The sequence below is a fragment of the Dipodomys ordii genome, unplaced genomic scaffold, assembly GCF_000151885.1.
Source record: "Dipodomys ordii isolate 6190 unplaced genomic scaffold, Dord_2.0 Scaffold30, whole genome shotgun sequence".
NCBI classification, from domain to species: Eukaryota; Metazoa; Chordata; class Mammalia; order Rodentia; family Heteromyidae; genus Dipodomys; species Dipodomys ordii.
This window is the reverse complement of record NW_012267246.1, coordinates 3,457,903-3,482,723: the sequence shown is the minus strand read 5'-3', so window position 1 is coordinate 3,482,723 and position 24,821 is coordinate 3,457,903. Positions and strand designations below refer to the sequence as shown.

Below are 24,821 nucleotides of genomic sequence, written 5' to 3'. Positions count from 1 at the left end.
TAGGAAAATAAAGAGAAAGGTTAATCTAAATACTGCTGAGTGGTAGGAGTGTAATGTAAAGACTATCCTGCACATAGAAATTATAACATGAAAATTCAAGCACATTAGCAGTCTATAATGTTTCCATACAAGCTATGTGGCTGTTCTTGACCACTTTCAAAATAATTTATTGTGAAACAGGGCTAGCATAGTTTTGCTAGGTTATTTTTAAAGCTTAATATTAGTTGCTTATATAATAAAATTTGAGAAATTAAACATTTACTAACATCACTCTAGTGTAGTGTTAGTGGAAATAACCTGCCTTTATTCTTGTAACAGAACTAGTTCAAATCAATCTGTTAGCATGCCCTAACAGGCTTTACAAAATATCTTCCAGTTTAATCGCATTTGTGAAAATCAAAGTTTTATTCCTACAGCAGTAACAGGATGAAATTGGAAGCTGTGAGAGCAGAGACACGAGGGGAAAGCACCCACAGGAGATTGGTCTCACGCATGTTAACCCAGCACCACTACTTTCTCTGTTCAAACGATAAAAACCAGGCAGGTGAAATGCACGGCCATTTATTTTTTGTTGATCCTCACAGGCGACCCTTTGACATTCAGTTTGTCCACACAAGCCCTTGATCTTCTACCACCTTCGGTGTGATTTTGGTGAGGTTTTTCCCTAAGGAAGAAAACAGGTAAACAACAGGTTTTGAAGATATATTTGCACTGCAAATAAGATTAAAAGCACTGTTTTCACTTGATAGTTCCTGGGCAGCCTTGGAAACAGAAGACAGACCACTGGATGGTTGGTTAAGAAAGCAATGACTATTTACCTCAGATGAATTGGTTTGTAATTTGAACAATGCTATTCAATGTGGTGGTAAGATTTATATCAGGTAAGTGAAGTAACATTCAGTTCCTCCATCTACAGTCCTATGCAACGTGTTATTCAATAGCCACATGGAGCTAGTGGCTGCCGTCCTGACCCAGAGTGTGCTCACAAGTTCTGCACTGCTGGAGGCATTTCAGAAGACGCTCTGGGACAGTGCTAAAGTCATCCACTAAGTGTGTGCTTCTGTGACCAGGTGTGCTGGCACAAGCCTAGAATCCCAGCTTCCTGGGAGTCAGAAACTGGGGACTGAGGTTCAAGGCCAGCCCAGTGAAGTTCTGAAACTCTGTCTTAACTGATGGCTGGTGCAATGCCTGTGCTTATCACCATTAGTGACAGAGAAGCACACGTGGCAGATTATAACTCAGGCCACCCTGGATAGAAGGCAAGTCCCTCCCTACCTCAAAAATAACCAATAGAAGAAGGGGCAGGCACAGGCTCAGTGATGCCTAAACCACAACCGAAGCCTAACAGACAGCTTTCTCTAACTGGGGCATGGATTTCTTATTGAACCTTAACATAGACTTTTTAATCACAGAATTCTCAATGTGAGACACATTATGTAACATCAAGATGGAAGTGAGTTTGAAGACTTAATAGAAAGCACTCTGGCATAAAGGTCCCAGAGAGGTATTCTGAAAGGAAAGACAGCCCATGATGCCCCACTGGTCCACGTGGTGTTGGAGCCTTCACCACAGAAGACACTGTGGATACAACTTGACTGTTCTTCCAGACTTCCTGAGAAGAGGTCAGAGAACAACTTGTCTTTAAATGGCCTTTTAAAAACACCATTTTTAGCCAGCATCTTTACCTTCGTTTAAGTTCCCGTGATCCTGGATTCTCATGACCGACACTTCGCATTCTAGGGTTTTCTAGATTGCGTGAGCGGCCCCCGGCCTTGAACTTCAAAATCTCATTCTGCCACTCGTCATCAAAAGCATGAGCATCATCTATATCAGATAAGAAAATTAAGGAATAAATATTGGGTATCCATTGTCCATTACTGTTCACTACACAGGCTTCATGCCAGCCTCAGCCAGAGCAGGGAGAGCCCTCCCCATGGAGAAATCTTTGCTCAGGGAGGGTCAAATCTCAGGTCATGGCTGCTGGTCTCACATGCCTGTCAATGTCTCTGTGACCTCACTTTTCACTTGCCTGCCTGGACATCACAGTCTACTCAGTGGACCATAAAGACCCAACGTCCTTATGAATCACTTATGGTCTTTCTTCTAGCGAGCATTCCTATTACCTCACCAGTTCCTTGTAAGTAGAGCCCTCTGGTCTGCAGATAGGTTGTTGGACTTGACTGTCATAGTAAGGGGTCATGAAGTAGGTAATCTAATTTTTATAGAAGCAACAACACATAAGTGATCATTCTTGTTCTTTTAGATTGTCTTTTAGATTGTTCTTTTAGGGCACTCCTGAGGGATACTCAATGTATCTTCCAATGATAATATTGCAGTGATTGTAATTAAAGTTGTTATAATGTAGCTTCAATCTTATTGCAAAAGAATTTTTTATCAAACTCAATAGAAGCCCTTTCCTTTTCTAAAATGAAGCAATAATTTATAAACTCATAACTGTGATATAGCATTATTATTATTGGTGGTACTGGGTTTGGACTCAGATCGTGGGGCTTGCTCAGCAGGAGGGCCTCTAGTACTTGAGTCATGCCCCCATTCCTGTTTGCCTTAAGTGATTGTGTGTGTGTGCTGGGACCAGGGCCTGAACTTAGGTTTTATACTTTTTTCACCTGCAGGTGGCCATACCCTTGAGCCATGCCACCAGTTCAGCATTTTGCTGGTTAACTGGAGAGAGAGTCTTGTGGATTTTTTGCTGGGACCAGCTTCAAAACCTCAGTTTTCAAGATCTCAGCCTTCTGAGTAAGCTAAATTATAGGTGGAGCTTTAGTTGTTGTTTGAATGTGGTCTTCTATTTGAATGGCCCTAGACCACGATCTTCCTGTGTAGCTGGGATGACAGGCATACACCACCACATCCAGATCCCGTGTATTCACTGAGATGGGGTTTCATGAACTTTTTTTTCTTTTCCAGTCCTAGGGCTTGTTCCTGAGCCTCTCTGTGCTCAAGGCTAGCATTCTACCACTTAAGCCACTTCCAGCTTTTTCTGAGTAGATTATTGGAGTTAAGAGTCTCATGGACTTTCCTGCCTGGGTTGGCTTTGAACTACAATCCTCAGATCAACCTCCTGAGTAGCTAGGATTGTAGGCATAAGACACTGGCATCTGGCTGGTTTCACTAACTTTTAAGCCAAGCTGGACTCAAAACAGAATCCTCATTTCTTCCTCCCAAGTAGCTAGTATTGCCAGTATGAGCCATAGTTCCCAGCTTCAGAATACTTTCTAATATTTCAATGTTATTTTAAATAAAAAAATATGAAAGCTTGATTCTTAATACTGATTAAAATAAAATTAATTTTTTACTTAAAATTGTCTTTTAGTAGAATTAAAAACTGTAATGAGAAGGAACATTTTATATTTTTTGATGAATATCTAAAAGAGTTCTGCTATATATATGCATGATGTAACAGGTAGCATACAGGAAAGAGGCCTAATTTAGCTACTTGGGAGGCAGAGACTGTGAGAACCATGGTTCCAGGCCAGCCTGGGCAAAAAGTTGAGATTCCATCTCAAGAGAAAAACTTTGTGTGGTGATGTCATGTCTGTTACTCCAGCTATGAAGGAAAGTGCAGACAGAACAATCATGGTCCAGGATGGCCTGGGCAAAATGTGAGATCCTATCACAAAATAATTAGAGGAAAAGAAGGAAGGGCCATGGCTCAAGCAGTAGAGCACCTGCCTAGCAAGTGTGGAGGCCTAAGATCAAATATCAGTCCCCCTACAAAAACATTAAAAGCTTACCTGAGTGCTGGTGGCTCATACCTATAATCCAACCTCTCAAGAGGCTGAGATCTAAGGATCATGGTTTGAAGCTGACCCAGGCAAGAAAGTCTATAAAAACCTTATATCAAATTAACCACTAAAAAGCAGGAAGTGGAGCTGTGGCTCAAGTGGTAGAGTGCTAGCATTGAGCAAAAAAAAAAGCTAAGGGACAGTGTCACAGGCCCTGAGTTAAAGCCCTAGTACTACCATAGAAAAATATTTTAAAACTAGCTTTGTTATTAATATATTACTAAATAACAATTCAAAAGATTACATTTCATAAACAATAAACAAATGATTCTTCATGCTGCCAGCTATGGCTGTGAAAATCAGGTGTTATATGATGATGACTTAACGTTGGAGGAAGAGTATTGGTTTTGTGATAACCTACGTTCGTTCATGTTGATGAACTCCTGGTTGACCTCCTCATCTCCAGTCCTGTTGTTCTTTGACTTTTGGATGACGTGTGCCCGGTCATGGATGTGATGGCCAACTGCCATTTTTTCCAGTCCGCTGTCAGAGTCTCTGATCGTTTTCCTGGTTTCTTTTATCTTATGAAGAAAGAGCAGAGAGAATGCAATCCTATTATTCAATGCATATCCTATCAAACTAGGAAAATTGAGGGAGAGGTTATGAGAGAAGGATGACATTATTCAAGATGCACTGTACTTATAAACTGACATGTTCTGTGTTAACCTCTTTGTACAGCTATTTAAAGATAATAAAAATATAATCACTACTTAAATACACAGACTGGATTTCTTTCTAAATTTTTCTTTTAGGGACTGATGACTTACTGAGGTAATGCAATAGATCTACTTCACAAAATATCCATTATTTTGGACAATTCATACACTAAAAAAAACAAGAGTAACTATATTCAGTTCCACTATCAATGTGGAGTAAAACTGGTGCTACGTCTTTGGATCTTTCCTGAACTGGTAAGTGAAAATGGAGAGGCCAAACAAAGACAACACCATTTAACATTTTTCCAACTTGTAATCAAATATTGAAACAGAGAATAACTCTTGTTAAAGACAATGTGGCAGATGGAAATCCACATGGCATCCTCTCAAAGCAGGGCAACTGGTTCCTCCCTCTCAGCTGGAAGCACATGCTATCAGCATAGTTAGGAGAGCCAATGGTTATTAACATCACTGTGAGACATCTGTAACTATTTAAGACTGTCACTTTTCTGGGTGCTGGTGGCTCATGCCTGTAGTCCTAGCTACTCAGGAAGCTGAGATCTGAGGACCATGGTTCAAAGCTGACCCAGGCAGAAAAGTCTGTGAGACTCTCATCTTCAATTAACTACCAAAAAGCCACAAGTGGATCTGTGACTCAAGTGATAAAACACTAACTAGCCTTGAGCAAAAAAGCTCAGGGACAGAGCCTAGACCCTGAGTTCAAGCCCCAGGACCAGCACAAGCACACACACACACACACACACACACACAGCCTAGACCTTGAGTTCAAGCCCCAGGACCAGCACAAGTGCACACGCACACACACACACACACACAGCCTAGACCTTGAGTTCAAGCCCTAGGACCTTGAGTTCAAGCCCTAGGACCAGCACAAGCGTGCACACACACACACACACACACAGCCTAGACCTTGAGTTCAAGCCCCAGGACCAGCACAAGCACACACACACACACACACATACAGCCTAGACCTTGAGTTCAAGCCCCAGGACCAGCACAAGCACGCACACACACACACACACACATACACAGCCTAGACCTTGAGTTCAAGCCCCAGGACCAGCACAAGCACAAGCGCACACGTGCACACACACACACACACACACACACACAAACATAGAGTCACTTTTACCAAGTTAAATATCCATAATGAATTTGATCAAGTACCATGAGGTTTATCATTTAAAAGTGCATGCTTTTTAGTAAGGGACTGAAAAAATGAAATATTTCACATTCGCTATTTTGGCAAACTAAAATTTAAGTACTAAGAAGGCCATGGAAAAACGGGAATTTACATAGGATAGTTTGTAGATGCCCACAGCTTTATCTCTAAGGAATGGTAACTCAGATTAAGATGAAGGCATACACACTTGACGACCTAGAATTACATTCCTAGCCTTGCACAAGAAAATGTGAAGATGGATTCGTGCACTTTATATGCACTAAAATATCTGTCACTGAAAATGGCCAAGATTTTGAGCCTTTTTTTTTTTATTTTAGGTACTATATAGAAGTGAAAAGGAACCAGGATTGTGTATCAATCTAATTAAATATTACAAATGTATTAGTGAGCAAAGGAAAGCTTGAAGAAATGCAATAATGATATCACTTATAAAAAGTTTAGAAACCTACAAAAGCAATTCACTAGATTTCATAATGTACACATAAAGAATACAATTGTAACAATATGCTTGAGAATGGCAGGAGTTATATAGCCAATCTGTTAGTTTACTGATAGTTAAAATTAATTAAAATTTAATTTTTAACTTAAAAATTAATTTAAAAATTTAAAATTTATACAGACAGGTGCAAACAGTAAATCCTCTTTTGCCACCCAGACTCATCACGGATATGGGATTTTGGTACATGTAAGAAGGAATGTGATTCCTATAACAGTTGGCAATGTGAGTGTTTACTACTCACACAGGCCACTCTGAGAATAAAGGCATGCAAAAGCAAAAAAAATTAAAAATCTCGGGACTGGGAAGGTGGCTCAGTGGTAGAGCACATGCCTTGCATGCATGAGGCCCTGGGTTCGATTCCTCAGCACCACATAAACAAAAAGAAAAAAGCCAGAAGTGGCACTGTGGCTCAAGTGGTAGAGTGCTAGCCTTGAGCTGAAGAGCTGAGGGATAGCGCCCAGGCCCAGAGTTCAGACCCCATGACCGGACCCCCCCAAAAAAATTAAAAATCTGTTTTCAATGTACACTACAAGTTGACATTTAGTTCATAAAACAAGCACTTCATTTAGTGTCCATTCATCTTGCCAAAATGGAAAGGTGACAAACACCAAAATAAATTAAAGAAATCACCCTCTCAGGGGAAACCCAAACTACCATAAACTAAACCCAACTGACCTCTAATGGTTTCACAGTGATGACCTCTAACATCAGTGCCCCCTCCTTTTACCAGATCAAAATTTAGAACTTCAGCACTCATATACGCAGGCAATCTACCACCCTACAACTTTATGAAGCTCTAAGAATGTTCTCAAACACTTACTCCTCCTGGAGCCCTCCGGGTTTGAGTAGAGGCCTGGAATACCTTTGGTGGTTCATCGCCTACTTTGGAGTAAGTCATAACTGACGAAGAACAAAATGAATGTCCATGTGGATCCACTGACAGGTTCCCCTGGAGGTGAAAGGGTAAGACTCAGAATCTCCTCAATGGCACAGAGTTCAAGTCAGGAGCAACACAACACTAACAATCAGGTCTACCCATACCAACAACATGGCTCATCAAATGGATGCCCAGAGGGTCCTCAACGCCTTCAAGTTCTGGGACCAGCATCTGCTCTCCTTGTAAGAGTAACAAGGGATTCAGTCAGAGATCCTTAATCTTTGAGACCTTGGAGCTTAGATTTGAATGAAGGTGTTTTACCCTTGAAACCTCTGATAATAATAAAGTAGCAAAATTACCAGTGGTTGTCCTGTGTGCGCAATCTGGCCTGTCTGGAGACAATTAGCTGTATACCAGGAAGTGGTGCACAGGAATAAAATCTGTGCTAATATAATTCCCTAGAGACCTGTGCACTCACTAATGACCCATAAGATCCAAAGTGTATAACTGGAATGACAAATTGTCTTGGAGTCAACTTGTTTTCATGTTTATGAGAACTGGGAGGATTAGCACCTGCATTTGGACTATAGCTCTATAATCTAGTGTTAAATGTGATTCCCAACATGTCTGTTTTCAGAAGTTGTTTTAACACTAAACCTTAATTTCTTAGGTACTACAAATCCTTTTAAGGAGACATAAGATATACAAATTAATATAAAATGTTTCCTCACAATAATGACTTAGTGGAATTATTTATTTGAATCTTTAAAAAGTAAAAGTTAACCAGTCTGGGAGATGCACCTTGTAACCCAGCTGCCTGGGAGGCAGAGATTGGATCACAGTTCCAGACCAGCCCAGGCACAGAGCTAGCAAGATCCAAACTCAATCAATAAGTCAGGCATGCTGGTGCACACCTGAGACCCAGCTACACAGGAAGCCATATAAATAATGATCAGGGCAAAAACTTGAGACCCTACCTGAAAAATAACTAATGCAAAAGAGGCTGGGAGCATAGCTTAAGTGGTGAATGAGACAGAGTTCGATCCCAAGTATTGTAAAAAATGACTTATTTTTCACAGTTGTTAATTGTGAACTAAATTTAGTGGGAGATGACTTTTTAAAAAGTAAAATAGATACTATTGGCACACACTGAAAATAGTATAATTTTTTGATAAAACTTTGTTTCCAGGAGATTTATAAAGTATATAAGTACTATATGAGTTAATTGTATAAAATTTTTAGACTATGGCTAAAAGATGCTTGAAAGCCACAGTAAAACAGGGTACTGATAACTGAAAACAGTGTCCCCATGCTTAATTGCAGTACTTACAAAGTTTCTCTGTAACTCCTGCATACTGTCGCGCATATTTAACATCATTCGGTCCATTGCCTGAAAAGGGCTGACATCTGTATGCTACAGGATATTAGGAGGTACATTATTAACTATAAGCACAACACAAAAGCAGCAAATCAATCTTCCCAAAACAGCTGAAAGTTTTCCCGATTCATTTAGTAGGGTTTCATGCAGTAATCAGGCTAAAATAATTTCAGAATTATATATAATAATACATTTAAAAAATGACACATATAGGAAAATCCCAAACACCCAACATAAATGATTAGGGGACTGAACCGCTGCAAATATGTACATGTGAATACATACATACATGTGTATTTGCCTATGAACATATGCATATGTGCACGTGCATACAGATGCCAGAGTTCTCAAAGCAGAATTCAGTTGATGTTAATGCTGAGTGGCATGCTCTGGGTGGAAATGGTTCTGGTATGTTACTGTTCTCCCTTCTCCCTCCTTCCCCTCAACATTCCAGCATGCAAATAAGTACATTTGCCAGTACAGCAACCACCATAGCTCAAAGAAAGGACTGGAAAAGAAATAATCTGCACTTAAAGAAATGTGACACCAATCCAGAAATATTCCAACTATTTTAACACTAGGTTGAGAATCAGGGCCCATATAATTCCTGAGAGATGGAAGCAAGGGGCATGGCGGAAGCGAGTCCACCCTTTTCTCATTTCCTGGTCAAACAAGTCATCAAAAGATACATCTGGGGCTGGGAAGGTGGCTCAGTGGTAGAGCGCTTGCCTTGTATGCATGAGGCCCTGGGTTCGATTCCTCAGCACCACATAAGCAAAAAGAAAAAAGCCGGTAGTGGCACTGTGGCTCAAGAGGTAGAGCGCTAGCCTTGAGCTGAAGAGCTGAGGGATAGCGCCCAGGCCCAAAGTTCAGGCCCCCAAAAAAAGATACATCTGTACTAGCTGTGGGTGCCAACAGCCTGAGGTGACAGAAAGTGGGGCACACTCCAGAGCCCCTGGGAATGCAGTACGCATGCTGAAACATGTTCTTCCAACTTTCTGCAGTCGGCTCCTTCTCACTGTCAGAGTGTCCCCCCAGCAAGGCCCCCGGAGACACCAGCTTGCCTCCACCCCCCCTTGAACAGCTGCGCTCTCTCTCCTCAGGATCACTGCTCAAACGGTTCTGTTGATTGTGTCTTCCCACTAAAACAAAGTATCTGCAAGGTGGGAGTATCTTATCTTATTTACAATGATGTCTCCAGTCGTTAAAATAATTCCTGACACATAAAGGGGGGGCCTCAATAAATAATTTCTGAAATGAATCAACACATTATTGCTAGCTCTGGGTGGGAGCGTGGCTCACTAGCAGACCACCCATCTAGCAGTTACAAAGTCCTGGGTTTGATCCCCAGCAGGATAAAAGAGGGCTAAGAAGTCATCTCTGGCTCTGATAATCTGTCTACCATCCACGTGCATGTCTATGCTTCAGAGATCACACAAGGAAAGAGATCTGATTCTCTCACCACCCTCTCTCCTATCTGCACCGGATCAACCTGCTCTGGTCCTGTGGTTACTGAGATTCCCAGCTATCCCAGAGCCCCATCCCCAACCCCCTTCAAGCAAACACCAAGTGGCAGCACCTACATATCTTCACCTGTCTCTCAAACAATATCATTTTCCCTGATCACCTTGGCCATTATGAAGTAAAGCCATCACAAGCATACAGAATGCTTCCATGGCCTCCTGGTCTTTCCTCCCCTGTGTATTGTGGTTCCTTCTGAATGAGGCACACTGACCTCTTAAAATGACAATCTAGTGGGGAGCAAGAAGCCGGTAACCCTGCCTACATGGAGAATGAGAGCGAGAAAGTCACTACAGCCAGTCTAGGCAGAAAAGTCTGTAAGACACTATCTTCAAAATAATGAGCAAAGAGCAGAGCTGGAGGTATGGCTCAAGTGGTAGAGTACCAGTGGAGCAAACAAGTGGGTGAGAGGGTCCAACCTTAGTATAAGAGAGAGAGGGAGAGAGAGAAAGTAAGAGAATCTGATTCTATTAGCTTTGATGAAAGGCAATCAAGTACATGTCCTGCTCGCTCCTTGTGGCCTGCAAGGGTCCAGCTTCCTCTCCCCCCTTGTCTATATGGATTGCATACTTCCACCATAGCACACAGTGGAGCTAAAGGTGTTCGTCCTCAGGGCCCAGGGCCCCCAGTGCTGTGCTGTGCTGCACTCTCCCTTTCTTCCCCAGGCTTTCTCTGACTCTCACTAAGCCAAGGTTCATAAAGGCTTCCCTAATCAACTCCAACCCACTGTACTCAAAAGACCCTGCCTGCCCCTACCACGGCTATGCCCCCACCACAAGAATGTTCTGAGTGTTAAATGTCACTTGTCCCGCCAGGAGCTCTGGACGGGGGACAAACTGCTCTCTGGTCAGGAGAGCAGCATGTATGTCAGAGGCAGCCTGGGCACACTGCCAAAGGGGACAGGGAGACACAGGCAGCATGCCCCTGCCCAGGGCCGGGCTGGCTCACCTGTGCAAAGGCCCTATTTGCACAAGGGTCCTGGACTTGTGCACACAACTGTGGGAACACTTCTGTGTGAACCTATCAAAATTTAGGTTTTATTTCTGAAGAGTGATTTATTTGGGGCTCTAAGATAAATTTAACACATGAAGCAGAGGCTTCCAGCATTACTACTACAAAGTCAATATGAAAGTTAGTGACATGCATATTAATGCTTGAGTTAGTGAAAAATAAAATGATTTGTGTCTCAAGATACAAACCATTCTGCCAAAACTGCCAAAAGGCACAAGAGAAAAAGTTGTTGCCTAGAAAAATAATATCCAATTAATTTTGGTTGCATTTGTTATATAATAACAGGTAAAACAAAAATGTACTGCACAACCACACAGCTCAGAGCTCCCAATGTTACAGAACATTTTCATCAAGAGACACTATGGATTCTTAATTACCTGCTTATTATTTACTGTAAGGCCTGACAGGAGCCTGGCCACACACAGGGAGGCCTTATGTCATTGAGAACAGCACTTTGCTAGTAAGGCGGTGACAGAAAAAGTACAGGCTGTGGGTTAAGATTTGCATTTCTCAGAGGAAATGCAAATTCATATTAGAATTAATTAGAAGGTGAGGTAAGATGATGATCTTAAGGTTAAATCGTCTTTCCTTTGTTTAATTATTCTATATATTTTAAATCCATTAATTTTACCTTTTAAATCCATTAATATTACAACTAATAAATTTTTTAAAAGTTCACTTACTAATAAAAGTCCAAATATTAGCAGTGATAATGGATAAAAATTAATTATCTCAGCTGGGAATGTGGCTTAGCAGTAGAGTACTTGCCTAGCATGCACGAAACCCTGGATTTGATTCCTTAATACCACACAAACAGAAAAAGCCAGAAGTGGCGCTGTGGCTCACATGGTAGAGTGCTAGCCTTAAGTAAAAAGAAGTTCAGGCCCCAGGACTGACAAACAAAAATTAATTATCCCCTAAGGGCCAGCTCCTTGGGATAAGTAATTAATAAGAAGCCAGTAAGGGTCAAGGTTCACAGCTTAGAATTTAGAGCCTGTGATATGCAAAACAATATTTAATGAAGTTATAGTTCACAAAAATTGTATTCTTCAACAACCACAAAATAAAAAAAATAGATGCATAAAAATGGAAGTTTTAAATGTTGAAAGCAAAATTCAAATTTCTGAGTAAAATGTATAGAGAAACTGGACATGGTGGCCCAGGCCTGAAATCGCACACTCAGGATGCTGAGACAGGAGGCCGTGTGGGTTCCAGAGCAGCCCAGGTGACAGAGAGAGACAAAGCAAACAAAACCCACCACAACCAAGGCTTTGCCATTCACAATATTAAAGTATAAAGTTTTATCATTCAGTGATTATTTTTTTCCTGTGTAAGTTATGATAGAAACCCTCAATTTAAGTTGTGTAATTAATTATATCAGGTGATACATATTTATACTTTGTATTTATGACCGTACTCTCCAAAGCCTATTGAGTATACCAATAGAATTCCTATTTCTATTTTCTATTCCTATATCTATCTGGTTTTTTGTTTTGTGAAAGAAGAGATCTGATGGGCAGGTCCCACCAGGCCTAAGTGTCATGTCTTCAGTTACAAGGGACCTATCAAAGAAATGCACACATTACATTAGCTGCATGCCAAACTAGTCCTTACAAGATGGATACCTGGCTTACAAACATCTCCATTGAAGGGAAGAAATGCCTTTTCCATTTTTGGTGTCTGTATTCCTGCAGTCCATCTAGTTACTGAGGACAGATAGGCTGGATAGAGGTGGTGCTGCAGCTGCTTGTTTTCATTTTCATTTTTGACATGACATAAATCCAGACATTAACTTGTCCAGTGCCTCACAACCAGGGGAGAAAAGAACTGCATCTCAGCTGCATTACTACTCAGCTGCCTTACTAGTAAAACACTGCGAGACTATTCAAGGTGGTATAAAACAGGCTGTTCTAAATCTGGTACAGTAAAAAGTACCACTTACTTTTATTTCCCATAATTATGAAACCTGCAGTTTTGTGGGGAAGTGTTCAAATCAGTGATTACTATGTGAGCAGCAAGTCAGAGGCTCATGAATGGCAATCAATTCTCCTTACACTGTTGGCTAAGGGGAATTGAGATGTTTTGGGGTTTATCTGAATGTCTATCCTGTTGCCCACGATAGTCCCTAACCACAGATGGCTATTTAAAATTCATTTTTCTCGAAAGGAAATAAAACCTCATTTAGTAATAATAGGCACTTTGCTTCCATTAGTGTAGACACTGACAGGTGACAAGGTGAGTTCTGATGAATGGATAAAATGAGGTGGGATCCAATCACCATTTTTTATGAAACATTAGCAACTCCTTCAGTTACTTTGAAATATTCAGTATAGTCAATATCTCTGGGCAATATATCATCTGAGAGGTTAGTCTTTGGGTCACTAATCCCCACTCCTCTTCTCAATCCAGCCTCAAGTAGCTGCTGTCCACACTTTATATCTGAGTTTAGCTTTACTGGATCTAGCATACTGGATCTAGCATGTGGCTTTGTCTCTTTGTGCCTGGTTTATTTCATTTAGCATCAATGCTTCATCCTTGCTGCCAAAAATTACAGGCTTTCCCTTGTTTTCTAGGACTGAAGAAGATTCCATGCATGTATAAAAATCACTTTTTCTTCATGCATGGACACTTGCTTCCTCATCGACTTGCGTCCTCAGCGACTGTGAGTTCCGCTGTAGCAGTGGTGGAAACACAGATGCACTGTGCACTTACTGACTGCAGGTTTCTCTCCATAGATGGTGGGCTTGCTAGGTAATAAGGAAGTTCTATTTTTAGTATTTGTGTTTGAATGTGTGTGTATGCGACTTTGCGCATGCCACTCAAATGCTACACTGCCCAGCTAGCCTTAGCCTCTATTTTTAGTTTTGGAGGACACACCACCATCGCTTTCCCTGAGAGCTGCATTCATTTCCATTCCTAGGAGCTCCTTTTTCTCTGCAGCCTGTCTAGCACAGTGTAGCTGTCATCTTTATGAAAGTTACCCTCTCACACATATAAGGTATGGCTCTTTATGGTTTAATTTATATTTCCCCCACAGTTAGAATATTTTGCATGAAACTACTGTCCATTTATGTGTATTCTTTCAGAAAAACATCTTTTCCCCTTTTTTAGTGGGGTTATTTTCTTTCTTGCTATGGAGTGGCCTGAGTGCCTTATGTATTTTGGATATGAAATCCTAATGAAATGTGTAGTTTGCAAATATTTCCTTCCATGATGTGGTAGTCTCTTACTTTGGTTAATGGTTTCCTTTGCTTTACAGAGCATTTGAGTTTGATACCATCCCATTTGTCCAATTTTGCTTTTGTTGAACACGAGGCTCACTGAAGGGTTCTACTGGTACAGCTCACGACTGGCTACCATATTTGACAGAGCACATTTAGAGCATTTCTGTTTTCATCCATTGGAATCTAATGCAGTTGCATTAAAAGGTAATGCCCTTAGGAGACAGGGCAGGTCCTGGGAGTAACTGGCTTACAGAGGAGGCCAAAGAGAAAATCGGATGCTGGTGGCCTATGTGTGCAATCCTAGGTACTCAGAAGGCTGATGAGATCTGAGCAGTAAAGTCTAGGAAACTCTTATCTCCAACTGACCACCAAAAGGCCAGAAGTAGAGTGTGGTTCAAATGATAGACTACCAGCCTTGAGTGAAAAACCTAAGGGACAATGCCCAGGCCCTGAGTTCAAGCCCTAGGAACTGGCTTAAAAAAATTCTGACTTTGGGCTGGGCACCAATGGCTTACACCTGTAATCCTAGCTACGCAGGAAGCTGAGATCTGAGGATCACGGTTCAAAGCCAGTCTAGGCAGAAAAGTCCGTGAGACTCTGATCTTCAATTAACCACTAGAAAACTGGAAGTGGCGCTGTGGCTCAAGTGGTAGAGTGCTCACCTTGAGCTGAAGAGTGCAGGGACAGCGCCCAAGCCCAGAGTTCAAGCCCCACGACCGACAAAATAAATAAATAAATAAAAATAAATTCTGACTTTGGTGTTTTCGCAACCTGCAGAATTGTACTTTGTAATAGCAGCCCACCTATAAGGACAAGGGAACAACTAGATTTTCATTCTTGATCTTCCTTTACTTAGCTGTTCCTGTCCAACTGCTACGTTTTTACATTGATATTACCTCTACTCCATGTTTCCTCCTTGATTGCAAGTCACTCTGGCAAGTCACACTAAAGTGCACATAGTTCTAAATTATGAATCTTACAAACTAAAGTTTCACAGAAATTTCTCTATTTGGTCATATATTTCTTATTTCAGATCTCATTAAACACTCAGTGCAGTGTCCAGGAAAGAAACCTTTGGAGATATAGCTGCTGTGGACAAATACCTTCGGCAAGAAGGTATTTGCTGAATAATGAACAAGCTTCATTTCAGTATTTTAAAGTAAAGGAGTAAAATTGCTCTTGCTTCTTCCATAAAAGCTAAAAGTTCATTAATGCATATAAATACAGCGTCCTATTCTCCTCCTGCCATGGTGGTGACAGACATATGAAGTATTTTAAAGCTCACGTGATTTCTTTCATAATTGTTTTTTTCTGCTCTATTGACAGTCTTTCCTCTGAAATGAATTTTAAAAGCTTCCTCGATATTAACTGATTGCATATATATATGTATATGTACATATACACATGCACATATATATGGAATAATAACATTCTCTATTGAAAGAAAACTAACTTCAGTGGGATTATGCTATTTGGGAATAATGTATATGAAAAGAATAACATAAGGATTTAATCTTGCTTTTGGGAATAATGTATATGAAAAGAATAACATAAGGATTTAATCTTGCTTTAGTTGACAAATATAATTTTATTCATTAAACTTCTTAGGATGTCCTAAAATATTTTGCTCTATTTAAGCTACTAGAAGCTGAAAATATGAAAATGTATTATGACATATTTTTGTTTTTTAATCAACCAATTCTGTATTAATCTATATTTCAACTTCAAATGTTCATTTTCAATAGCAACTCTGGTAGATTTTTTGTTCTACAACTACCATTCCTGAGGCCAAAAAAGAAAAATAAATAAAGGCAAAAAAAGTTCTGGCATAGAAATATCCCTATTTTGTTCCCTCTGAGCATTTGCGATGCCCATGTGTGGCACTAAGGGTAACAGAGGGGAGCATACTGTGGCGGTCCAGGCTCTGAAAAGGTTATGCTTACTTTAAGCTCTCCAGGCCAAAAGTATCTTTCAGAAGATGAACACTTGCAGCTCCAACGGAGACAAACCATTATGCTACTGATGTCACTACTATTGTAAAATATTTTTTTCAAGTGTATGGGCATCAGCCTTGAGCAAAAAACTCTCAGGGATAATGCTCAGGCCTTGAGTTCAAGCCCCATGTGCGCACAAATACACTCAAAAGTATATGGGACCGGAAAGGATGTTTTCTTGTTTGCTCTCATTGCAGACATGGAAAAAGATTACAAGATTAAAAACACGCGTGAAACTATGGTAGCTAGTGGAATTCTTTTCCACCAACATTTCCCTGTTGCAGGATTTGGCTTCCCAATAGGTTTTGTTTTATGCAGGAGTCATTTCTGCAATGTGAGTGCCAGTCATTCTTCTGTAATACTTGTTTCTAGATCCCTCGGATCTTCTCACTGTCTTTTCAAATGAAGAACTTACGGCTATGTAATCTTCAGTAGCATCATGTCCTCTGCGGTGATGGGCTCTTCTACCATCAGAGATACTGAACAAGTCCCTTCCAAAAGGTTCAGAGAAATTTCTCATCATGTTCCGCATACTTTCTCGGTGTGCAAGAAAGGAATCGCTGCAGAAAAGAGGCAGAGTAAGGCAAGATTAGTAAGTGTTAAAGAGTTTAAATAATAAGTAGGAAGCTAAACGCTACCATTTATTATTTGGGGATGCTTGTTAAAAAGACAAAAAAAAGAATTTAGGAGAAATAAAAAGCCTGTTGCTTCCAAGTACTATTTATGAAAACCTCTTCTATTTATTTTCTACTATGATAATAATGAAAAGACATGTTCATTTTTCCCTAACAAATGATTTTTGAAAAGTTCCACAATGCAACACATCTCCAGTGGCTTAGGCGGAGGGCAACACCGCCAGGCACAGGTGTTGGACAGTCAACGGTACAAATTCTAAGTAAGACTAGTAAAAAACACTGGCTTCTTTTACCTCATTTATGAAACATGAATATCGAGAACTATAGGAAAGTTTCATGAGTACCATAAAGATACAATTCATATTTAATAGATAGACAAAGCTATAGAAGTTATGGGAAGTTGATGTTCACTTCTAAGAACTCTAAATACACAAGTGGTCACACAGCAAAATATATACTTAAGTCTTAAAACAGAGTTTCTCAACCTTCTTTGAGATTGCTAGCCAACCAGGAAGCTGGCAGCTGTGCAGGTTCCTGTTTTCCCACTACCAACAGCACAGCCAAAAGTGCCAGGGCTCTGTGTCCTGTGTCCTTGGTGATTTAATTCAAGCAGGCATCACCAACCCCGGGGTGCCTGGATGTACTAGAAGTCAAGTCTCTTCCTGAGACCCCCATTCCCGTACTTGTGAATAAGGACATCACCACTTCTGGGCGAGCTTCCACCATGTATTCTGTAAGCATGAAACACAGAAAACATTATTCTTCAGTCAGCCGTGGTGTAAGCAAGCCTCAAGGGCAGGCTGGATGAGAGTTGGGTTTCTCTCTGTGCTGGTCCCAAGGGAGGAAAAGAGTAACAATGATTTCTGCTAGAAGAACAGAGGTGGTAGAGGCTGCTTTAATCCCAGCTCTCTCCAGCAAAAAGAACTGAGCTTGGTTTACCTCTGAATTCCCACTGCTTCTTGTCTTTTACCTCCTCTCTTGGTTCTAACAGTATTTTGAGCACCGTAGACTCCGTGTGTCCTATGTCTAAGGTTACTGCACACTCAAAGCAATAGCTTAACTGGACACAGAAATCTACATGATCCTGTCTTGTCAATGTGGGAATACAACTAATGCTGATGGAGAAGTTGAATTGACAATGCTGCTTCTCATTCTAGTTCATTCTAGCTGAGCCTGAAATCTTCATGGTATTGCAGTGTATTACAGTAGTATATAATATGTATTTATGGATTGTATTTGCAGCATCATGGGTTTAAGTGTAGTTTTGTAAAGTTATCCATTCACCATTGAACTGTCTTTTTCAATCTGGATTCCAAGGATTTCAAACTTTTATTTGGCATTCCAGACTTTCATTAGTTCTAGAAATTGTTCTTACATTTGAAGACCTATTTCATATCTTTTTCTTCCTTATCAAACTATAAATCCATACTTTGCCACCTCTGTGGTTTGGTGCTACACATGAAAATACATTCCTTTGCTCAGTTTCCTAATTTACAAATTCCCTCTTTTTATTATTTTATTTGTATTTGGTACTAGCACTGTGGCTAGAACTCAGGGCCTGGGCAATGTCCCTTAACTTTTTCCCACAAGACTGGCATTCTACCACCTGAGCCACAGCTTCACTCTGGAATTTGTTTTTTGGCAGTTAATTAGAGTTAATAGATTTTCCTTCCCACGTTGTCTTTGAACCAGATCCTCATATCTTAGCCTCCTGAGTACTTTAAAATTACAGATATGAGCCTGGTTTTAAAACTCTGTCCTGTTTTTAAAACTCAAAGACAGTCATTTTGATACTGACCTTCTTTGGTCTGTATCAAAGTATATCTACTTGTGTTTTTTAACTTAGAAGTAAAAAATGAATGACACATAAGTGTCATGAGCGCTAGTCATTAAGGAAAATTCCTCTCTTCTACTGTTCTGAGTAGTATGAGAGCTTAGGCAGTGGATGACAATGGCTCTCAGTCAGGAAATTGTCCCCTCATTTTCAGTGAGATGGACTTGTCCATTAAATGACATCAGGTGGGATTTGTTTCTGGGTTTGATTCCAAGTGCCCTAAAAAGCCATTGAAGTCAGGTTTCAATCCAATAGAACTGAAGGACAGAACAACATAAAATGGGATCTGGAGGGCATGAATTCTATAGATTTATAGTAGAGTTCACAGAGCTGAGTCTGTGTAGAGTAGAAACTAGACCTGGTAGAAGTACTTCAATGGATTAAAGGTCCAGAAGGCAGAAGGCATTTCTCATGTCCTCTGCTAAAAGTGCAGTTTAAAACGGTGCAGAGCTCATCCTTGGCAGCAACATGTTTGAGAGCCACGGGCACCATTCTACAGCACCTCCTCTACTGTCCTGGGTATCTGCAGCGGTTGCCGCTAGAACGGGGCAATGCTGTGGGGCGGTGCTATCCATGGTGACTCCTTCAGCCAGCAATAGAGCCATGCTCAGCTGGTGCTGCTTGGCTTGTGACTCATGAACCAAATAAATGACCCAAGATCAAAAAGTCTTCCAATTCAAAGTTTATAGCGCTACCTCCTATCAAATATGACCTCAGAATTTGCCAAGTTCATTTAAAACAAATTTCTGTACTGAAATACCTGGAGAAAGTTAAGGTAGCTACTCTGACAGTAGCTATTGAGTATCTTGGGATGAAGTGGGCCTTGAAAATCAGAACCTTTGATTCTAGCTGAGAATTTTCAAGTTACTTTTGTTAAACAATTAGATCAAGAGATGTCTGTGGCAGAATAAATATAGAACCAGATTATAACATCTTGGTGAATCTCTACCCTCAGATTCTATTAAGTATTATTAGGTATTATGTTTAAATAGCCTTGGCATTGTTTAGAAAAGCATACTTAATAATACTTTTATTTCTTGTTATAAGAGTGTTCTCAGTCATAAACAGTGTGTGCCTTTCATTCAGTTCAGTCAGTGGATAGTTCAAAGTAGTATCCATTAATAAATCCAACTACTTCTAAGATGAAAAATAATAAAGTTTTCCAAAAATTTAAAAATAGAGATTATAGATATACTAGTGTTAGTTCTTGCTGAGAAAGACACATAGGAAGAGTTGAGTTGCTTAGGGAAAATACAAGAATTAATTATTAAAAACAAGCTGATAGACTTGCCAGCCTGCTTTTAATTTTTATCAGCTGACAAGTGATAACATAGCTACTGACTATGGAACTACTTTTACCCAAATTAAAATTTCATCAGAAAGAAATTCTGATCAGAGTTTTATTTTCTATAGCACATAAGATTAATGATCATGCTTCTGTACCAAGTAGAAAATTCTAAACCATACTGGGTATTTCTGAGCTCACACTAAATCATCAGTGTTGTTTAGGGTATAAATAGAGGCCAAAATCATTTTAATCTCAAATTAAGTTTTTCTGCCTATACATGTATCTTTAGAAAATACAAGTTTGAGAAAAAAGTACTATTCTTAAGAGAAAATCGATGGCAGAAGTGCCACCTTTTACTCCTCATTTTTAACAGTTACAAAATTTAGAAAAATATCACTTTTTAAGTGTTCTTATACTTTTTTGATGAAATACTATTATTTTCACTTTTCACTCAAGGCTGGTGCTCTACCACTTAAGCCAAAGCTCCACCTCTCATGGATTTATCTGCCAGGGCTGGCTTGAACCTCTATCCTCAGATTGCAGCCTCCTGAGCAGCTAAAATTACAGATGTGAGCCTGCTTATCCTAATGCAAATTTTATTTTTTTTTGTTGGTTTTTTTTTGGGGGTCTGGTTGTGGGGCCTGAACTCTGGGCCTGGGCGCTGTCCCTCAGCTCTTCAGCTCAAGGCTAGCACTCTACCACTTGAGCCACAGCGCCACTTACGGCTTTTTTCTTTTTGCTTATGTGGTGTTGAGGAATCGAACCCAGGGCCTCAGGCATGCAAGGCAAGCGCTCTACCACTGAGCCACCTTCCCAGCCCCTAATGCAAATTTTATAACGAAGAAGTTTATATATTTTGCCTGCCTGTTTTGAATGGTTAGCTCGATGTATTTATATTGACACCTCGGGGGCTAGTGGATTATTTAGAGATGGTTGGGTTGTAATTAGACAATGCTATCTACAATGAGATTTGTTTAATAAAAATAATGATGATCCAATATAACGGGCACCAGATCACCCTTACAAGGCATTTATAGAACATCATGTTAAATCATGCACAAGGGAACCTAGTGACCAGATACAATGTTGGCTACAGGATATATTTATTTAAAGACGCTGGGCAAGAGCTGTGATTTTCACACCAGGGTCAACACAATGTTTGATTTGCATTTAGTCTTGGATACTCACTTTGGGATTAGAGTAAGTAAGAGGGGTGGATCAAATGGCAGATTACCTGAAATAAATATAGACTCATATTCTCTCCTCTTATCCTCAAAAAGAGTCTATATACAATTGTGAAGGAAAGACACTAAAAGCATGGGTTAGTTTTACAAAGTTAATTACAACCAGTCCATTTCTGCTTGTCTTTGAAGAAGGCACAAGTGCCTGAGTGAGTGGACTTCAGGTTAGCTGACAGCCCTTCTTTGCTCCAGGCCAGAGGTGTCTTTGATACTGACTATTTGTGGTCTGTTACTATTTCTGGTCCTGAGTGTTGGGTTCATTGCCTTTGCTCAGAGTCACTCAACAGTTTAAATTACACTTCTGCTAGACATTTTCAAGATGATACTAATTGTGCATCCAAGGTTTAATTAAGGTATTGCTCCTTTTGGGATAACTAGGGATACAATTCAACTCAAAAATTATACATCATAATCCTAACTGGTGACGTTAAACATACATAAGAGCCACTTCAACAGCTCAGCTCATCTATGGATAAAGTCAATCCTGGCTCTCAGAGGTTTTGTTTTTGTTTTTTAAAGAAAACACAAACACTACATTTTTAAATTTTAAATTTGTTAAAAAATAAATCACACTGACCACAACTGTCCCAACAGCTCTTAAATGAGTTAAGCTGTTGTAATAAATTTGCTTGGGTCACGTACAGTTGAATCAGAATGAACATTTTCTAGGTTAATCATTTGTTTGGGGATATTTTTATGACCTTTAAGAAGTTGTAGGAAGGAGCTGCTGTTCACACAAGTAGTTTGTGAACTTGATCGATGTCACCTGTATCTGTTCAGTGATTCCCCTTCATATTTAGTATTTTTAATCAGAAGCCACACATTCACGCCAAATAAAACTTTTCTTCAGAAACAGTGTTCAGAACTTCACTCAAGTACACACTTCAACCTGAAAACCTTTCTACAGGCGCCGAGCTGCGCGGCCACCTTGGTGGACGGAGGGGCCGGGCGCCGAACACGGGCTGGACGGAACACCCGGCAGGGCCCAACCTGAGGCAGGTCGAACACAGGGCGGGCTCCATCAGGCCTGCAGCCCGCCGGGCCCTCTCCCAGCCCGGAGGCCGTGGCACGCAGGGGGGCCGGCTCGGCTTCTAGAGCTATGGCCTGGTCTCCCGGCTCGGGCCTGCGCCGGGCCGCGACCCCGCCTCAGACCCCGCGACCCCCTTCGGGACCTCAAGACTCCCGCCTCAGACCCCGCGACCCCCCCCGGACCTCACGACCCCCACCTCAGAACCCACGACCCCTGCCCAGACCTCACAACCCCCATCCGGACCTCAGGACCCCCGCCCCGACCTCACGACCCCCACCTCAGAACCCACGACCCCCGCCCCAACCTCACGACCTCGGCCCCCCGGCCCGGAACGCGCGACCCCCGCCTCGGACCTCACTGCCCCCGCCTGGAACCCGCAACCCCCGCTCCGACCTCACAACCCCCACTCCGGAACCCGCGACCCCCACTCCGGATCTCACGACCCCCACTCCGGGCCTCACGACCCCCACCCCCGCCCGGGCCTCACGACCCCCACCCCGGAACCCGCGACCCCCGCCCGGGCCTCACGACCCCCGCCCGGACCTCACGACCCCCACCTCGGAACCCGCGACCCCCGCCCGGGCCTCATGACCCCCGCCCGGGCCTCACGACCCCCACCCCGGAACCCGCGACCCCCGCCCGGGCTTCACGATCCTTACCCGGACCTCACGACCCCCGCCCCCTTCCTTCCCAGGCCCCCGACGCCGCGACGCCCCGCGCGGCCGCACTCACGAAAAGAAGGGGTCGTCGTCAAAGCTGCCGCCCAGCATCCGGAACATCGTGGCTCAGGCCTGGGCGGCGGGCGCCCACAGAGCGGAAAGCGGGGCCGGGGTCGCGGGAAGCCGGTCGGGGTCAGAACCGCGGCCGCGGCGCGAGCCCCACTCGCCGTCGACGCTCGGCTCCCCGCCCCGTCAGGGCGGAGCCTGCTGGGAAAGGCGGCGCCAGACGCCGGGCGGCCCTCCTATTGGGCACTGCCCTTTTGACGTCACACGAGGAGGCGGGAACGCGCGGCGCTGCCACGGCAACCGCGGTCAACAAGCCGGAGGCGGGGAGTGCGTCTTGGTCGCACCCGGCAACCCCTGGCCTCGTGCAAGCTGTCAGGGAGGCGGGCGCCACAACAGTCCCCCGCCGTCTCCGGGACCCCGGGCCTCTCTGGGACCCCGGGCGGGTGCCAGCCGCGCCGAACGTCCCAGGGGGTGCCCCCGGGCCTCGTGCAGCCGTCAGGCCGCGTTTGGAAGTCGATCCAGCACGTCCCCAGCCCCCAGCATTTTAACCCAGCCGCCAGTGGATCCAGCCCGGGACGAAGCCGGCGTCCCAGGCTCCGTACCCAGCCAGACTCCGTCCTTGCGGGGGGGGGGGGGGTTGGACCTCGCCTGGCGACGCTGGTGCTCCCCCGGTTGGGCCACACCCGCGGCCCGCTTTCGAGTCGGGTATTTTTGGGGTTGGGGCCTCACTGTGTGCCTGCACAGTCCGAACTGTGCCGCGGCTTTTCGGTTGCCACCCGGATGATGCCGTGCCCCGCCGTGCCCGGTCGGGTGTTGAGATGGGGTCCCACAGCATGTGCTGGGCTCATACCCCGGACAGACTTGAATGCTGTTTATTCAATGATATGCATAACATTCGGCTATACGTATAATTGTGTGCACACCATTTGTTTCTGTTTGAGGCAAGGAAACCGGCTTCAAACGCGAAGCTGTAGATCCACCACGACTGTGGTCAAGGGAAGCGGGTCCAAATGGAAGGAGTAGTCCAGGTGGGATGGGTGTGTATGGGGGCTATCGCGGCCCCCACACTCGCAGTCCTGGGGCTGGGGGCCTCGGGGCCTCGGGGAACAGGGACTCAGGCCGAGGAGGCAGAAGCCGAGACCAGAGGGCTGGAGCCACCAGCGTGCGAGCGCGGGGAGAAGGCCTTAGGCTGGCAGGCCGGGGGCCTTGCGGGGTCTGGGGTGGGCACAGTGGCCTGGGGCTGTGCAGGGGCCAAGGGTCCGGGCGGAAGGGCCCCGCCGGGGTGGAGAAGCGCGCAGGCCCGATTGGGAGGCCGTGAGAGTCCTCGGGGTTTATTCTGGGAGCTGGAAACGTGGTCCCCTGGACCTCACAGATGCACACACACACACCTTTAGCCAAGTGCTCTGGCCGGCTTCCTTCCTCTAAGACGAGCCAGGGAGGCAGGACAGACTTCTCAGCCTGAGAGAAGCTGCCACAGCTCTTCCGTGGAGCAAACAGGCTGCTGGCTTAGCTGAATAACACATACTTAATATTTAATAAATAGAATATAACTTATGCTGTTTATGATAGATTGAATAAGTATTAATACATATGATTTATTTCCCAAGTAAGCAAACAGCCTATGAGCTCCCTAGAGTAGGAAACTACTAATTCTAGTTTAGAAAACTACTAAATTTCACAGCAGAGTTATTTTGCAAGCATCTGAAATTCTTTTCTCTTTGACACAGTGAAAGCACAGTGTGTTAAGGAGGGCACCGGGTGAAGCCAAAAAACGATGAAAGGGGGTGCAGGGTGCGGTCAGTAATGAGGTGAAGACAGTTCAGGGTTAAGGTCCAATTAATAAAACAGAGCTGGGTGTCTAAGATCCTAATTATTCAGAAGGCTGAGATTTCAGGACT

The 24,821-nt window shown here is 42.9% G+C and overlaps 1 protein-coding gene across 3 annotated transcripts; it reads right to left on the bottom strand.

Annotated features, from left to right (window-relative positions):
* Positions 1-251: 251 nt before the first annotated feature.
* On the bottom strand, positions 252-23,062 carry Mlf1 (myeloid leukemia factor 1). 3 transcript variants are annotated; one of them, XM_013016187.1, is made up of 8 exons: positions 22,931-23,062; positions 16,586-16,730; positions 11,141-11,185; positions 8,373-8,456; positions 6,986-7,114; positions 4,168-4,327; positions 1,686-1,824; positions 252-664 (listed from the first exon to the last, which is right to left on the bottom strand). In XM_013016187.1, the coding sequence occupies exons 1-8, from the start codon at positions 22,975-22,977 to the stop codon at positions 562-564; spliced, it is 852 nt and encodes a 283-aa protein (XP_012871641.1). In that variant the 5' UTR covers positions 22,978-23,062; the 3' UTR covers positions 252-561. The 3 variants fall into 3 exon arrangements, with proteins under 3 accessions (XP_012871641.1, XP_012871639.1, XP_012871640.1); XM_013016185.1 differs by lacking the exon at positions 11,141-11,185; XM_013016186.1 differs by lacking the exons at positions 8,373-8,456; positions 11,141-11,185.
* Positions 23,063-24,821: the final 1,759 nt, after the last annotated feature.